Here is an 18,291-nt window from a genome sequence, read left to right as displayed (position 1 = left end):
CCATCCGAGGCAGGCAACCTCCAGGGTGGCAGAAGAGAAGTGTGTATCCTGCAGACAGGCAGCACAAGAGAGAAGATGCTGAGATGGTACCGCGGCATGCCTGCTCGGAAATAGTCTTAAACTGGTCGATCAGATAAGTCACTCCTGCTTTCTTGAGGAGAGATGAGAGAAGAGGCAGAGGTGACATCTTCTACTTTATGGAAATGGGAGTGCTAAAACATGTGAGCTTTGGTTACCACTGTAAGCCCAATAAATAATACTGAGTATCTGATATGACATCCGGCACATGCTAGGCATCGCAGATACTCTCTATCAACTAAGGCAACAGATGTGTATACACAGTTAAAATGTATCACAAGTTTATAAAAGTGACACATAAGCTGGAAGCAGAGCCCAGAGAAAGAAATGTTTAAACCTCCCTGAGGAAATAAGGAGATAACACTTGAACTGAATCTTTAACAACAATAAAAAAAAAGATTAAGCATCAGCGGGTGGCCACACAGCATACTAGAATAAGAAACATATGCAAAGACTTGTAGACATGAAAAAGGAAATATTTGGAAAACATACAAGAACATCAACATCACTGGAGTGTAAGTGCACGGGGGAAAGTTAATAGAAGTTAAAACGTGACGCAGTAAACTTGGTATATTACAAAGTAATAGTATAATAGTATCAAATAGTGTGATTCCATACTAGGAAGTTTCTAGTTATTCTCCATTCATTAATCCTGATGTCAATTTCTTGAAAGAAGTGTGAAAGGAAGTTGTAAGTTAAATTTTGGGACCCCAAACTCATTAAGCCAAAGAGAAAAGTCAAGCTGGGAACTGGGTCACACAAACCTGTCTCCCCCTTTTGGTTCCTAAATAAGATGGCTTCAAGATGAAAAACTACACACCTCAGCCATATTTTGCCCACAAGGAAATTCCTAGAGAGCTGTTAAAATTTCACCATGGCAATCAAAATTGATAGCTTGTCTTTACAGGTGCAGTCACCCCAGCCCACCAGACACAAATGCATATCTGATTGATCCCCTGCCCCACTGTGTCTATATTTATCTTATGTAAAATCTCTGCCCCATTTGTTTTATGTCATTTTATGTAAAAAAAAAAAAAAAAAAAAAAAAAAAAAAAAAAAAAAAAAAGGGTTTTCTGAACCAAAAAAAGGCAAAAAAGCAGGTTCTCTGAGCCAGACAAAGGCACGAATAACTATGAATAACTATTGTTCCCTACCCTGCTCTTATGTGAAAATTGTGTACTTCTCAATTTCCCACCCTTTCCCCTTTAAATTTGGAGTCCTCAAAATCATCTTCGGAGAAAGGCATAGACCAGTCCCCCAGGTGCATCTTTAACTTGGGCAGATAAATCCCCTAAAATGCTTGAGACTTGTCTCGTCATTTTTCTTGATTGACAGAAGAAATATACATCGATCCTGCTATCCTTCCAATACAATGCTCTCTAGAATGCTGGGCCTGAGAACATTCACAAGAATTTAAATATCTTCCCCACAGTTTCTACTCAGCTTCAAATTCTCAGTGGGTCTATAAATAAACATTAAACCTGAGTTCCTGCTATGTGATAGTGACTGTGCTGGCTACTGAGGTACAGAGTCAGTTAAAGAGGATGCATTTGTTCAGCTGCTCACTTCTAGCTTAGTAAAATAACCAGCACAGAAGCCTTGATCAGTCTGTGACAGTACTTGGGACCCTCTGACAAACAGCATCAGTTCACTCATGGAGTCAGTAAGCATTTCTAAAGTGCAGAATAATCAAATGGGTGCTCTCTCTACTTGTTACAGAGGGAATCCTGCTTTGAGTCTTTCCAGATAACACAGAACCATCAGAAAGATTAGCAACTCATTTTCTTGAACTCTTTGGATGAGAACAGAGATCAAGTCTGGCATGCTGAAGACAGAAAACTCATGGCTGGGAGAGCAGGGGAAGATGGTGATGAGTGATCCAGAAGAGTCAGCCCCAGAGCCTTTACCAGGGCAGCTACTGGGGAAGAAGAGACAAAAGTGATGGTGGTGATGACGCTGAAGACATAAGGAAGAGAGTTAGAAGAAACCGTATTGTTTATCGGGTGATGCAACTATACCAAGAGATGTATCCTCACAAATGAGCCATGGAGGAACTATTATAATCTTCACCTTTAAAAGGTGAACTCTAAGGCTAAGGGAGGTTGAGTCATTTCCCCAAGCTTGTAGGAAATCTCAGAACAAAATTTAAACCTAGGTCTATGTGACTTCCAAACCCAGAGATTTGTGTGCGTAAATATGTATATGTGAATGTTCAAAATTGAAGACTGCTGGCCGGGCACAGTGGCTCATGCCTCTAATCCCAGCACTTTGGGGGGCTGAGGTGGGTGGATCATGAGGTCAGGAGATCGAGACCATCCTGGCTAACACAGTGAAACCCTGTCTGTACTAAAAATACAAAAAAAAAAAAAAAAAAAAATTAGCCAGGTGTGCTGGTGGGCACCTGTAGTTCCAGCTACTTTGGAGGCTGAGGCAGGAGAATGGTGTGAACCCGGGAGGTGGAGCTTGCAGTAAGCCGAGACCATGACAGAGCGAGACTCCAGCTCAAAAAAAAAAAAAAAAAAAATTGAAGGATTGTCCTAAACTCCAGTGATCCTCAACCTTGATTATAAGCATCAGGCGTCATCTAGAGCTTGTTAGAATATGGATTTCTGGGTCCTAGCCCCAAAATTTCTCATTCCTTAGGCCTGGGATGAGACATTTCTCACAAGTTTCAGGTCTTGCCAATATACTGCACCTGCTGGTTTGAGGACACTTTGAAAATTAGTTCCTTTTTGTTGTTGTTGTTCTTCTAATCACTATGCAACCTTGCCTTTCTAGGAAGCATGGAGGAAAAAAAAGATTAGAAAGTAATAATGGGACAATAAAAGCCCTGAAGACAAACTTCACCTCTTTCCTGCATTGCCAGAGAGGGTCTAAACTGTTTCTACTAGACAGGACGAATAAGAAATTTTGTTGTTTTGGAAATCCCTCTTGGCTAGAGCCTGGCAATATTTATGATCCTCAGAGGTGTGGCCATGGGTTCAAGTTATAAGTAGGTTTAACAACAACACCAAAAGATGTGGGGAAAGCAATCTACATTCAGAATTTATCAAACAACCCTACCTTCTCCATTAACCTCACCACCATCTTCAATCATTTCTCTCCTAGGCAAGTCTTTCTCACCTTCCCTTTCCTTGTCTGATTCAATCTTTTACTTTGAAATTTTCATTTCTGTTTGCTCTGTTTCCCATGAAAGACCATCAGAATGAGAAGCTGTCTTTTAAAAATATAGTGAGGTCCCAGAAAACAATATATTATTTTAAAAGGTTGTTTAAGCCCTGCACACTGCCTGACACAGGCCAGGTATCCCACAAATACATACTTCTGAAGGAACAATAGTAATTTTAGGAACCTCCTTTGTATTTCTAAAGAAAATCATACTTAATACCAACTGTGCTTTTGCTGCATAGCATGTAATAAATTTGTAATTAATAAGATAAGGAATCCTTTAGAATAAAGTGAACAAGAGGCAAATTAGGATACAAACTTTTTCAACAAAGTAAATGGCTACTTACTTCTGCCAAAACCATCAACTTAACAGGCAAATAGAACAGTCTCTTAATTTTTTTCTTAGAGACAGGGTCTCAGTTTGTTGCCCAGGCTGGAGTACAGTAGTACTATCATCCTTCACTTCAGCCTCGAACTCCTGGGCTCAAGTGATCCCCCTGCCTCAGCCTCCGTAGTAGTTGGAACTACAGGTACACGCCCATAGCCCAGCTAACTCTTAAATTTTTGGTAAAGAGGGGGTCTCACTTTGTTGCCCAGGTTATTCTCAAACTCCTGGCCTCAAGTGATCCTCCCACCTTGGCCTCCCCAAATCTTGGGATTACACATATAAGCCACTACACCCAGCCAACTTGTTAGTTTTTACATACAGTTCACCAGCATTTGTGAAAGTAAGGTCCATGTGTCATGAAGGATACACCAAAAAAATGTGAATGACATCTGGAAAATATTTTAATAGTTATGCACTGAAACTGTATTAGAAAAAATATGTAATCCTATATCAAACCTATGACTTGATGCATATTATTTCTTAGGACTGGAGTTATATTTTGAATGTGAATTGGTTTCTAGAAAAGCAATAAGTGAATAATAATATAGAGATAACACAACTAAAGAAGGTAGTTATTAATGACTATTAATGACTGAAGTTTAGGAAACATTGGTAATAGAGACTAGTACCAGTCACCGATGAAGACGAGGAAATTTCATGTCAATGTGTGTGACTTATTTTGTTAAATTCCACCATTTAAAAGTCTGTGGCTTTGGACAAGTTGAATGTACTTTCTGAGCTCCAGGTCAAAAGTGGTAATAATTCTTTTTTTTTTTTTGAGATGGAGTCTCGCTCTGTCACTCAGGCTGGAGTGCAGTGGTGCAATCTTACCTCACTACAAGCTCTGCCTCCCAGGTTCATGCCATTCTCCTGCGTCAGCCTCCCATGTAGCTGGCACTACAGGTACCCGCCACCACGCCCAGCTAATTTTTTGTGTTTTTAGTGCAGAGGGGTTTCACCGTGTTAGCCAGAATGGTCTCGATGTCCTGACCTCGTGATCCACCCGTCTCAGCCTCCCAAAGTGCTGGGATTACAGATGTGAGCCACTGCACCCGGCCCAATATAATTCTTACTTGAAGGGTTTTTGTGAAGATTGAGGTAACGTAAAATAAATCTTTAAGTAGAATGCCTTATGTGGGGCACAGGCTCACTTAGCAACTACTGGAGATGACAGTAGATGGTGATGGTGATGGTGGTGGTGGTGAAGGAGGAATAGGGAGAGAAAGAGGAGGAAGAAGAGGAACAGGAATAGAGGGGGAAAGAGGAGCTATAAACCTCCATAATTTCCATGCATTTTTCAGTTACTTAGAACTTCCATATTTCTCTTTGGATATTGGGAATAAACCAACTTAAAAATGATTCTATTTTTTAGTAAAGTTGAGATTGTAATACTACTGTCAGTAAAATGTCATTCTTGACCAAGTGGAACAAGGTGTCTCTCATTTCTATAACCTGGACTTTTGTACTTTCCCAATTATCTTTTTTATAATTTATAATTCTTTGAAGACTTGATAATCTTATTAATGTTACTCAAGATATGCCTTGAATTTATATATAATTTAAAAAGCTAGCTGCTAATGATAGTTTTCCTATATTATAAAGGGCATATAATGTATTTTGGGATGGTGATGATTTGAAATGTATTAAATTAAGAGGGAAGAGGATCATATAGAGAAGAGAAGCAGTGATCAGCAGTAGGTACAAACTCTTGTTCCCAGGTTTCCTAGTAGGGATAAAGTCTTCACTTAAAGAGAAGTAATTTTCTACTGAGCGGTATTTAAAGCAGGCATGGTCTATGTGGATAGGCCTGGATAATTCATTGACAGTAAAATTGCCACTTAATTATCATGCCAAACAACTGACATGGTAGAGATAACCCAGACCCTAACCCTTGGCCTTGGCAAACCAAATGTTTACACTTCTGTTAGGGACACAGACACATTGCAGAGTCTTAATGTAAGTCTGAAATCACAAGCAAACATACCTTCACAAAACCAAGGCTGCATAACTTGGCTTTTGCTCCAAATTGCCATTTACACTGTGTGTCAGCATCATAAATCTGTCCTGGTAGTTTGTCCGGATATTTATACTGTCCTGCTTGCTTGGGCTCATCCACTAGACACCCAGCCTGAGGTGTGCTGTAATGACAATACATGCTTATTAATTACTCTGTTGATCTGTGATCTTTCCATGGACGACAACACACTTCTGAATGCATTCGTGCAAAGAAAAATATAACATGGTTTGAGAAATGGGTATATGTGCCGGGCGCGGTGGCTCAAGCCTGTAATCCCAGCACTTTGGGAGGCCGAGGCGGGCGGATCACGAGGTCAGGAGATCGAGACCATCCTGGCTAACACGGTGAAACCCCGTCTCTACTAAAAAATACAAAAAAAAAAAAATTAGCCGGGCGAGGTGGCGGGCGCCTGTAGTCCTAGCTACTCGGGAGGCTGAGGCAGGAGAATGGCGTAAACCCAGGAGGCGGAGCTTGCAGTGAGCTGAGATCCGGCCACTGCACTCCAGCCTGGGTGGCAGAGTGAGACTCCGTCTCAAAAAAAAAAAAAAAAAAAAAAAGAGAAATGGGTATATGTTTAAAGTTCAAATCTATGTTTATGCCAAAGAGTGAGTCCTGTCTCAGAGGATGGAATGTACACAGCCAGGCAGGGTTTTACAGGATGCTGAAAATTCTAGCCATCCAAGTGATTTGGCTTGGGATTTGACAGGAGACGGGGAAGGTTAATATATTTGAAAACTCCCATCAACAATCTCATTCAACAATATCTGACAATTTGTACTGAGTCCCTGCTCTGTGGCAAACCTTAGACAAAGCACTAATGGTACAAAATAAACCAGACAGACACAGTACCTGTCTTCATGGAGTTTTAAATCAAGTATTTTTGTTTTAACAGATAAGGGAGCAGAGGTCAAAGATGTACTTTAACTCACAATAAGCCTTACAGACAAAAATAAATAACATTCCTAAAGAATCAAGAGGAATAATGAACTGGGGCATGAGGCAGAAACATTTCCTTTAGGTATGTTTGATGGAACCTGTTGCAAGCAAAAATCAGTCCTGATGGCATGGATAGTCTTAGCACCTTATCTCCACTTACTTAAATAATTAAAATATGGTACCATTGAGAGGTTAATTAGCATGGTGGTTAAGTGTAATTTTGTAGTGAGATAGATGGGGGTCCTAATCAACCATGCAACCAAGACCGAGTTATGTAGCTCTTATACAGCTCATGAGTGACAATGACTCTCATAAAGGTTGTTACACAGTTCAAACAAGAAAATATAACATGTTTCATAAAGCATAGTAAGCAAAGTTAGCTGCTGTTGTTATCATTATTATAACATTTAACTACAAAAGCATTTAACTACATACTAATGGAAATTCAATCTATGTTAAGTAGATCTTAATTTCAATACTTATTAATTGCATTCTTACATGAGTTGGAAAAAATTCAGTCACCAAATCATGAATTTAAAACTAATAGGAAAATCTTCATGGCAAAGCTCACTAGCAAAAAGTCTGCTGATTTTTTTTTACTACCCTTTGGGCATATTTGGTTAGGTATCTTTAAGCTTAATATGCTTTGTGTATATATCTTACTAATTCTTTAAATATCTGCAAATAATATACAGTGGTACGGGTTAAAAATAAAGTATCAAGAATGTCAATTCCCAAAGAAAGTTCACTAACATCTGGTCAAACAGATATGGGAATAGCATCTAAGTGTCCTAGTGGGTCAACATAGATTAAAAAGGTAGGTGTGTATATATGTGTATGTGTGAGTGTGTGTGTGTGTGTGTATTTCAACTTTGGGTTCATTGTTTAATATGAATAGTGCAAATTTCCTAACTCCTACTTTTACTAATGCAACTTAAGAGTTCTGTGTTATTGAAAGCATTTTATATAGCTACCATCCTCCTTGGCTATCACTTGGACATAAAGCTAGCTCCTGGCTACTTCAGACACAATAGTCAAATAAGAAAATGCTCTATTTATTAAAACACAAACACACACTCATACCATGTGAGCATTTTAAAAATACTCTATGACACATTGATTGATGAGATTGAAATAATTAGTCACAGTAAAAAGACAATATACCTAGCGGCCTCTGGAAGTCACAGGGAAGAGACGGTTGAGTACACATCCTAGAGTCACAACAGATCTAAGTGTGAGTCTTCTGTCTGCAACTTACCAGCGATAGCACCTTAAGCCACACAATTAACCTCTCTAAGACTTGATTTCTCAACTCTAGATTGAGGATAATACTATTGCTGTGAGGATTGAAAGAGGAAATATGTGGAGAACATTTAACACAATATTAGGCTTTGATCTATTTTTTTTAACAACAATATCATCATCATCATCATCATCATCATCATCATCATCATCATCATCATCATTTATCTTTCTGTTTATTGAGAGATCAAAAGGTAATTCCACTGAGTATTTGTTTTCACGTCTATGGAGCACAATTCTGTCACCACTCCAAACCTAGGAGCACCCCTGGATTTAACCTGTCATACCTGAGGAATTTCTTGAGATACTGTCGGCTGCAGGAAGACCATGAAAACACTCCATTGTTTCCGGTCAGTGTGGGAGACATGATGTTACCTTCAGCCTTTCTGCAGGGATTGCCTTCTCCATCATGAATCATGCCAAAGCTGAAACAGAATGAAGAAAACAAAATCCTGCTTTGTGAACCCATTTTCCTGAAGGATAATCTGAGGAAGAAAAAAGATGCCTTGATCATCAACAAAACCAAGTGAGAGACAGAGTTATTAAAACTGGAACAGAGAAAGACAAATTACTATAGACTGTTACAAAACTCACACAGAAAATTTAAAAAGTGCTGAGGGCTTTGTTACACTATTTCTTGACCACAGAATCAAAGCATGGTCTAGCTGCTACATGTTTTATGGGCTGGAAAATGTTAGCCAAGTTAAACTTAAGTATAAGCTAAGCCAAAGTGATGGACCAGCCAAATTATTTTATTTCAAACAGTAAAATTATTTTCTTGTCACCAAACATGGAACTATGGAAAGAAGTTCAGACTGAGTAGGAAGGAGGTGCAGAGAGATGCTGATTCTAAGCTGTTTATGAACTGTTCATACATAAGCCTATTGTGGTATAAAAACTTCTCTCCAACTATGATCAATTCATTAGCTGAAATCAGAAACTCTGATTATAATTAAACTCTCTTATAATAAACATTTTAAAATGCTTGAACCCCTTTATTGAAGGCTATTAAATCTTGACTGTTACTGTTATCTTTCAGATGTATTATATGAGAAAACTTTAATTTGTTCCATTTCATCACAGAAGGGTCTAGTAATTATAGAATAAAAACTTTAAGTGGTCTACTCAATAGGAATCATGCATATTATACCTAAAGAATTCTCCAATATCCTGACAGGTAGAATAAATGTTACATCAATGTGCATACCCACATAGGACACATACTATAAAGACAGAGCTTACTTCAGGCTATATTAAAGTGGTAGAAGATGGAGAAATAAGAGTCTTTGATCTGCTCTAAAAAAATTCGGTGCAGAGAAAAGTCTTTTCTGGTTCTTTTTTTTTTTTTAGGGATGCAGAGGATGGAGGGACATAAATATGAATTTCATCATTAATTTAAATTGTTCTTACTCTCATTATTTAAAAGAATAAAACTTGTTTCTTAGACCATATATTTATAAGGCAGATATGATTCCTATGTAAATAAAAATGTTGTTCTGATATAATTTCATTTATACAGTTAGCCTTTGAAAGTAGTCTATACCAAATAAATATGTTACGATAAAAGATACGACTTTTTTTTGTGACCCATGTCTATAATATGGCCATTTTTCCAGCATTCCTTCCAGTTTGTCAGGAAAGCAGTAGCAGGGCAGCTGTATGCTATGATCCTATCAGTGACTTCTGTAGGTATTCAGAGGTGACCACTCAAAAATCTGTATTTACTAACCTCAACATATACTCAGTGAAAGCATTTTCTTATCCTCAGCTTTTCCCAATTTAATTCTTCTCACCTAACCAAGATCTTAAGGGGATTTGTTTGGGTGACACCCTTTCTAAATATATTTGTGAAAGTCAGAAACAGAAAGGAACCTATAAATAAAGCACCCAAAGTAAAAAACAGAAAGAAATCTATAAACAAAGCACAAGAAGAAAGAGCAAGAATCCCAGAAACAGAGATGGGGTAGAAGAGATTGAAGCCATTACGCTAGAGGAAAAGAACTTACTTAGAACTTCAGTGGAATTTTATGTGCATAAGAAAACCAAGATGGAATTTAATTTTGAATTTAACATTCTTAAATTTACTTTAATAGCATTTTAGAAGATGATAACGTTTTTTCTTTAGCACATGCCAAATGCCATATAAATATCTCAGGAATTGTCTATTTCAAAACTTCATAAGGCCATGTTATTTAGAACTTAAGTATGTATTTTATTTTACATCTGTCCTTTCCCCAACCTCTGACTTCTCTCCCGCATCCTACCTGAAGAATATTTTCTGCTTTTCCTTATCTAAAATGTTGGATTTTTATTTTGGATAATTTTAATGCATACACAAAGAAAATTAAATTTTTCAATGACCAGTATTTTGTAATGTGAGACCAGTTCATTTGGACTTCATGCGGTAAAACAAACTTAGACATACATTTGATATGCCCACATATTTCCTGCTTTGCATGAGAAACATCATTCTTAATGAGCATTTTTGCTTCTCCATTTACAATTTTAAAAATTGGCTTATTCATATCTAAGTGTGCGTGGGTGTCTAAGTGTGTGTGTGTGTGTGTGTGTATAGTAACATTGGAAATTTGTTGGATAACAATAACAACAATTGCCAAGATTTAAATTTCCTAGAGATAATAAAGTGTAACTCATAGAAGATACCGGCACTGGCCGGGCCTGGTGGTTCACACCTGTAATCTCAGCACTTTTGGAGACCGAGGCAGGCAGATCACCTGAAGTCAGCCTGGCCATCACAGTGAAACCTCATCTCTACTAAAACTATAAAAATTAGCCAGGTGTGGTGGTGGGCACTGGTAATCCTAGCTACTCAGGAGGCAGAGGCAAGAGAATCACTTGAACCTGGGAGGCGGAGGTTGCAGCGAGCCGAGATCACGCCACTGCACTCCAGCCGAGACGGCAGACCAAGACTTTGTCTCAAAAAAAAAAAAAAAAAAAAAAAAAAATACCAGCACCAACATATAAAATATCAACTAGGTTACTGAATATTTGCTTTTAAGTCAAAATTAACTAGATGCTTTGAAAATATATGAATAAAATATACACACATGCACACACAAACATTCCTAAACGGGTATATCTGAAGAGTACTACACATTGAAATAATTATTTTGTAAAGTAGTATACTTGCTCCAATGCAGCTGCTGTTGCTCAAATGTTTGAAAATTCTCTATAGCGTTGTCTCCATCATAAAAGGAAGATTTACTAACACCAATTAAAAGAATATTAAGTACATGCAATGTTGCCAACTAAAAGAATATTCAGTGTATGCAGCAAAAGTATTTTTAAAAAGTCGTATGCCATTTTACTCTGGGAATTTATTTTTCTCCATGATTACTTCCTGTGCATAAAGAATCAGCTAGAAGTGTCTCCATTGCTGCAAAACATGAACAAAAATAAACAAATGCCTAACAGCCTAGAGACTCAGTTAAATAACTTGCAATCTGTGCACACGAAGGAGTACTGTGTGGCTATTAAATGCTGTTGTTTAAAAAGAATGAAATCAACAATAACTAGCCTTTAGTGAGCCCTTTGTATGGTCAGAAACTATTCTAAGCTTCACACAAGACTGATCCTCTTTCTTCTGCCTAAGTCAACAACAACGGTGAAAACACCAATGAATCATCCAACTAGTTTTCATATAAAGTAGTGGGTCAAAGAGCCACTTACTTGTGCCCCGACTCATGAGCGATGGTGAAGGCAAGGCCAAGTCCTGTGTCCTCATTGATGGTACAACTTCGGTACTTAGAGCACATTCCACTGATGGGGGCAAACCCTATTGAAAGATCAATTTCAAATGTGAATCCAAAGGTTGCACACACAGATACGTGATAATTTATGTCCTCAAAATGTTCTACATAGTTTTAGCTTAATAGATCAATACATTCAAAGTTTTTGCAAAAAAAAAAAAAAATTACTAATGATCTATAGTTCCTTGTCCTGTGTAATGATAATGTATAAATGCAGCATTTCCTATTTTCTTGCTTTTGTTACATATTGTTATCAATTGATCCTCGTAACAGCCCCGTAAGGTCAGTATGAGTACTGTAATTCCCATTTTACTTTTAGTACAGTAAGTCACAGAATATTGATATGCCTTGTCTGAGTTTATCATTTGGGTCAGAGCAATGGATAGAATGATAGCAAAACCAATGCAAAATGCTCACTCAACAGTGGCATTCACGTCACAGCTCAGGGTGTCTTTTCCAAGAAAAAACACACATCCTGGTCTTTTTCTAGAGCAGAAAACATGAAAATGCCTAAGCAATGCATGCAGATTAAATTCATCTTTCTCTGGTTCTTTATAATGTGGTAAGTGCTTCTGTTCCCAAAGTTACGTCCTCTAAGAGCCATTATAAAAGCATCCCGGCCAGCTCTTAAGTCTATCTTGAAATACAGTGCAGTGTGTGAGAACAACTTTCTTTCCAGTTTTGGTCCTAATAATCACCAGAACAAATCTATATACCCATCTAATATTAAATGCATGCTTGTGAACTGATTGTACTCACTTCACTGTCAAGATAGAAGGGAGATCAGCTGGGAAATCTAATATAAAGGCACAAATGAGGGGTAGCATCATTATCATTACTGCCATCACCATCGTCACTAAATAAATGGTTGCCAAATTCACACACTGTGCTATATGTCTATTATATATCTGTGTGTGTATGTATTTATAGCTCAGGAAACCAAACCTCAGAGAGGTGAATTAACTTGTTCAGGATCTCAGAGTCATAAATTCCAGACTCAGGAATCAACCACAGACATATGGGAAGTTAAAGCCCATGCACTTTGCATTAGGACACACTGCTTAAAGCAAGTGACCTTTTTGACAAGTGGTGGAATTTCTGGCGTTTTGTTTTTTCCAAGCCTTTTCTTATATTTTGGTCTCTGGATAACAGATAACACTGTCTGCTTCTCAGAATCTTCAAAACATCAACAATGCATTGGATTATCAAATGTCACTTTGCACATTCCAAATTCAGAATATGAATGGATGTATACAATTTTCATTATAAAACCCTTTCTATGGAACAATTTCCAAAATAGTTGTGTTTTTTAAGACTGTGATTAATGGTTAATTGTTAAAATAAACTTATTTATAGGACATAACAGAGAAACTGCAGAGAATTTGAGAACCATAAAAAATAAAATTTCTGCTCTGGCACAGTGGCTTATGCCTGTAATTCCAGCACTCTGGGAGGCTGAGGCGGGTGGGTCACTTGAGGTCAGGAGTTCGAGACCAGCCTGGCCAACACAGTGAAACCTGTCTCTACTATAAATACAAAAATTAGCCGGGCATGGTGGCGGGCGCCTGTAATTCCAGCTACTCTGGAAGCTGAGGCAGGAGAATCACTTGAATGCAGGAGGCAGAGGTTGCAGTGAGCCGAGATCGCGCCACTGCATTCCCGCCTGAGTGACAAGAACAAGACACCATCTCAAAAAATTAAAAAATAAATAAAATGTCTTATGAAGTCCAACATACTATTATCTTTAATGTATCATAAGGGATTATAAAGTACTTTGAGGAAAAGTGTGAGAGGAGTACATCACATAAGCTTTTCTCAGCTCCACAAAATTCTACCATTCATATGGACTATTAGTTGTATCAGCAAACTATGGCTCCTGTGTTCTGTTTTTGTAAACAAAGTTTTACTAAAACACATCTGCATTCATTTTTTACATATTACTTGTGACTGCTTTTGCAACAATACAGCTGAAATGGCTAGCTGTCACAGAGACCTGTGGTCCACACAGCCTAACATACTGACTATCAGGTCCTTCACAGAGAGTTTGCTGACTCCTGATTTGGACAACCATTCATCAACTTTTAAAAAATGTTGAATTCCTATTATGTGCAATGGAATATACTGGAATATAGTATAGATATAAAAGATGCAATTCTTGCTATCACTGTCCTGTACAAACAAATACGGAAGAACTGAGCACTTCAAAGTCAAGTAACTTTCTAAAAAAGGCACTGCTACCTAGTTGCACAGTTAGGTACCAGGGAGCCCAGTAAAATCTTCTTCAGCTACCTGATTCTGTGGTCATGCTTATGGAATAACCTACATGTTTCTAGTTAAATAATGTTCCTCACACCTCAATGATCATCAGTAGGATCAATCAAGAAAAATACAAGCCAGGTGAGGTGCCTTATGCCTGTAATCCCAGGACTTTGGGAGACCGAGGCTGGCAGATCACCTGAGGTCAGGAGTCCGAGAGCAGCCTGGCCAACATGGTGGAACCCCATCTCTACTAAAAATACCAAAATTAGCCAGGCGTGGTGGCGGATGCCTGTAATCCCAGCTACTTGGGAGGCTGAGGCAGGAGAATTGCTTGAACCCAGGAGGCGGAGGTTGCTGTGGACCAAGATTGTGCCATTACACTCCAACCTGGGCAACAAGAGTGAAACTTCAACTCAAATAAAAAAAAATACAAAATTAATAAAGTAAGTGGGATCCCCACATTCTAAGTTCAGTTAAAAAGAACAATAGTCTCCAGAGGGTATGTGAGGTTACTCCACAATTTAAATATTATGTCTTTTTATTAAGGAACATAAGGGTTATCCATCATCCATAGAAAGTTTGCGTACTGTGTTTTCAGCTAACAGGTGTGTGTGAGGGATCTGTTCATACCATACCTAGAGTGTCACATGGTTCATTCTTCCAAGAACAAATATCAAATCCCGTGAGTAAAATGGCGTGATCATGTCTCTTGCCATTCTTTCCAATGAGGGCAGACTGCCATTGACAAAAGCTATTCAGAGACTGGTCTGCGTGATGGTTGATCAATAATCCTCCCTATGGGAAACCCACACAAATCAAAGTGTGAATTTGTTGCAGAGATGAGAATGCTGAATCATTCCATTTGTACAGGCAAACACAGAAACTTATTTCTAGGGAAAAAGATCACTAGAGGAAAACACCTGAGCTAAGGTAGGAGACAGGAAAATATCTATTTTAGGTAAATGCTCACAATATTTAAAGCAACTACAAAGTTTCTGTAGTGTGGTTTATGATTGATTATAGTTCTACAAAAAATAACTTGGCATCACTTAGAACACCTTTGTTCATCTCATCTGTACTACCTTTATAAAACCGTTACAACTTTTAAAACAGGATAATAAATTAATGGTGATGAAGTTCAATGGCTTTTTCATAAAGCCTTATCATTATTTCCATAGATGTCAAAATTCTCAGCAAAGCGTCTGGCACATCATAGGTTATAGTCAATCAATCAATATAATGAAAATCAATATAATGAAAATTCACAGAATGAATAAACAAATGATTATATGATTCCAAAGGATAAGAGAGGACCTACCCTTAAAATAATCATTTGTCAAATGTTTGCTTAGTTGAAACTATTGACTTGGCCAAGTTGAAAGTTGACAGACAAGATCTTTAATTATCAGTTAATTAGGATGTGGCTGGCTTCAGTGTCCTTGGGCAACCTATTAGTAGGCTAAAGACAAAAGTGTCTCCTGATCAGCACACATCCTTTCTATCTTTCTAAAATTCCAAAAACCGTTTGACAAGCTGTTAACTTCTGTAGCTTTCCACAGCTGGGCAATTAGATCAATTTTTGTCTAGTCTGTGCCTTCCTGCTTTTTATGTTTTTTATTGGGGTTACAGAAGAAGAGGAAGAGCCTCGGGGGACTTAAAAAATACCCATTTGAATAGTAATCGCTATCTCAGAGAAACAGAGTTTAAACATCAAAACACTACAAAGCAGTGAGTACCATGTAATTTAACACTTTATTACATGTTCCGGTAGTCATAATTTGCCCCATGTTTGTGTCTTGCATCTCACTGTGATCAATTCAAGGGCAGTTAAATATCCCTTGTTTATTCCCTGTATTACCTAAGATGGTACTGGGGAGACAGTAGGTTCACTACAACAATTTTCTGATGTCTTATTTTCAGTATATTTTTGAAATATCCTTTTGCATCTACCAGCAATTACTCAGCATACCAAACTTGCAAAATCTAGCTAATGCTTAAATCTATGACCAAATTCACCTTCTTTGTGAAGCCTACATAACATTTATATTTTATGTAACATATTTATGTTTCATATTTTTATTTATATTATATATTTATATATTTAATACTTTATGTACCATTATTTATGTGTATATATATGCACATATAATATAATTACATTTAAATATAAATATTTTTCTGGTGCTTTAGTTTAATTATGTGATTACACAACCTTTTAAGATTGTACCTTGAGGAGAGTCAGCCTAGTTTCAAATTTAAGCAGCTAATGACTAGTACATGGATTAGTGAACATAGTAGGTATTCAAGAAATGTATTCTGAATGGCAGACTGAATGAAGACATAAATGAAGTTTGCCACTTACAGGTTCTTGTTCCAGAAGAATTAGGCTCACCACAACCACGTTTATGTCACTTCCAATAGTCCCATCTTTAAATAGGCCAGATACCTGTTGGAACAATGGAAGTCAAACAAAATCTCAAAATGTTCAAAACCTTATGGGGGAACCAATCAGACATATTGACTGAAGTACATAGGCTTCAATTTTAACCAATATATGTACATATAAAGACAATTTCCTGAAAACTCAACTTAAAAAAATAAAACCATATGTGTAGCTATTAAAAGTAATGGCAGAAACTGCAATTACATTTGCACCAACCTAATACATATGCTATTCAACCCATGCAAGAGAATTCTATGACTTTTATCTTCTCTGAAGAGCCAGAAGCTTCGTGACACCCCACCTTACCATGTTCATTACTGTAAGAATGTACGTGGTGACATTTCCCTTGCCATGCTTTTCCACCATTTTCTTGTCTGCCACCACAAGGGTTTCCACATTTAGGCCCTTTTGTGATTTTCCAGCTGATCTCCTGGGTCGCCCAGAGCTCCCATATTCATCAAACCTTAGATAGGTGTCCTCTGTGGGAGGCTTGGGAGCATCTATGATGAACATAAGAGCATTTGGAAAGGATATTAGAGAATATCTAGATAAGACCTGTTGAAAGAGAAACTGAAACAAGGGAAGAAGAGAAACTATGTAATCAACACTCCACCAATCCACTAACAAGTGATGCTGCCAGTGCCTGCCCGGGTGCCTTGCATCTAGTATGTGGTCAAGAAAGACCTACTCAATAAATGTTTGGATGCACGGATGGGTAGATGGATGGGCTGGACAGGGTGGATGGATGGATGTGTGGATGGATAGATGGGTGGATGAGTGCATAGATGGATATTGGATGGATACATGGGTAGGTGGATAGAAATAAATGGATAATGGATGAATTCAGTAACTCAAAAATGCTCTAAAAAGTAAAAAAAAAAAAAAGAAAGAAAGAAAAGAAAGGAAAAGAAAAGAAAAGAAAAGAAAAGAAAAGAAAAGAAAAGAGCTCTAGGCCAGGCATGGTGGCTCATGCCCGTAATCCCAGCAATTTGAGAGGCAAAGGTGGGTGGATCACTTGAGGTCAGGAGTTTGAGACCAGCCTGGCCAACATGGTGAAACCCCATCTTTACTAAAATTACAAAAATTAGCCAGGCATGGTGGTGAATGCATGTAATCCTAGCTACTTGGGAGGCTGAGGCAGGAGGATCACTTGAACCCACGAGGTAGAGGTCTCAGTGAGCCAAGATCATGTCACTGTACTCCATGAGGAAGTCTCTCCTTTATGTCCTCAAAAGAAACACCCAACCACACCTACGCATTTACCTTTGAGATAGAGTCTCTGGGTGACAGAGCGAGACTTCATTTCAAACAACAACGACAACAACAACAAAAACAAGCTATAATTCTAGTTAGTAGAACAGATCAACAAAATCAATTTTGTGGGGAGAAACTTTAAAAGTAGAAAATGCTCATTTTCTAATCAAAACTGCAGAAACAGTGTTAATTCTTTGGCTCTAAATTTATTATTTATGAATTCATTAAATATACTACTTCATACATTATTTTCTAAACAAAATGTAAACAGCTCTAAAACTTTATACATTATTTTCTAAATAAAATGTAAACAGCTCTAAAATACTGGTCATGTCTTAAACTCTCATTTCATCAACACAGACTTTCACATAGCACATAAGAGGTGGTCAATAAGAACTCTTTGGTGTGATATTGGCTTAGTTATCGGGGAAACAGCATAGTCGGGGATGATATTAAAAACTGTATTAAACACTTTTCATAACTGGTAAAGTGTGGACACCAAGTTAACAGAATGGATACTGGCCCTAGCCATTGAGCAGAGACCTAGAAGTGCCTGCTGGGCCAGACATGATGCCTTTGGTTAATGGATAGCAACAACTACGCGCATTCCTGGGAAGAAAAATGGCATCTGGAAAGTTCAGGGAAGTACCTGTGTACTAACTAGTACGGAAATATT

At 37.8% G+C, this 18,291-nt stretch overlaps 1 protein-coding gene across 1 annotated transcript in view; it reads right to left on the bottom strand.

Annotated features, from left to right (window-relative positions):
- ADAMTS18 (ADAM metallopeptidase with thrombospondin type 1 motif 18) overlaps positions 1 to 18,291 on the bottom strand; it is a 157,442-nt gene that overhangs the window by 66,020 nt on the left and 73,131 nt on the right. The window contains exons 5-10 of the mRNA XM_017868658.1: positions 16,668 to 16,861; positions 16,281 to 16,364; positions 14,554 to 14,713; positions 11,580 to 11,685; positions 8,177 to 8,314; positions 5,619 to 5,772 (exon numbers count right to left, since the gene is read on the bottom strand). Of these exons, the coding sequence (XP_017724147.1) occupies positions 5,619 to 5,772; positions 8,177 to 8,314; positions 11,580 to 11,685; positions 14,554 to 14,713; positions 16,281 to 16,364; positions 16,668 to 16,861 (836 nt within the window). The remainder of the gene's footprint in view (positions 1 to 5,618; positions 5,773 to 8,176; positions 8,315 to 11,579; positions 11,686 to 14,553; positions 14,714 to 16,280; positions 16,365 to 16,667; positions 16,862 to 18,291) is intronic.

This window comes from Rhinopithecus bieti, unplaced genomic scaffold, assembly GCF_001698545.2.
Source record: "Rhinopithecus bieti isolate Rb0 unplaced genomic scaffold, ASM169854v2 scaffold_2574, whole genome shotgun sequence".
Classification (NCBI taxonomy): domain Eukaryota; kingdom Metazoa; phylum Chordata; class Mammalia; order Primates; family Cercopithecidae; genus Rhinopithecus; species Rhinopithecus bieti.
The sequence above is the reverse complement of the archived record's forward strand: the minus strand, read 5'-3'. Positions and strand labels throughout refer to the sequence as shown.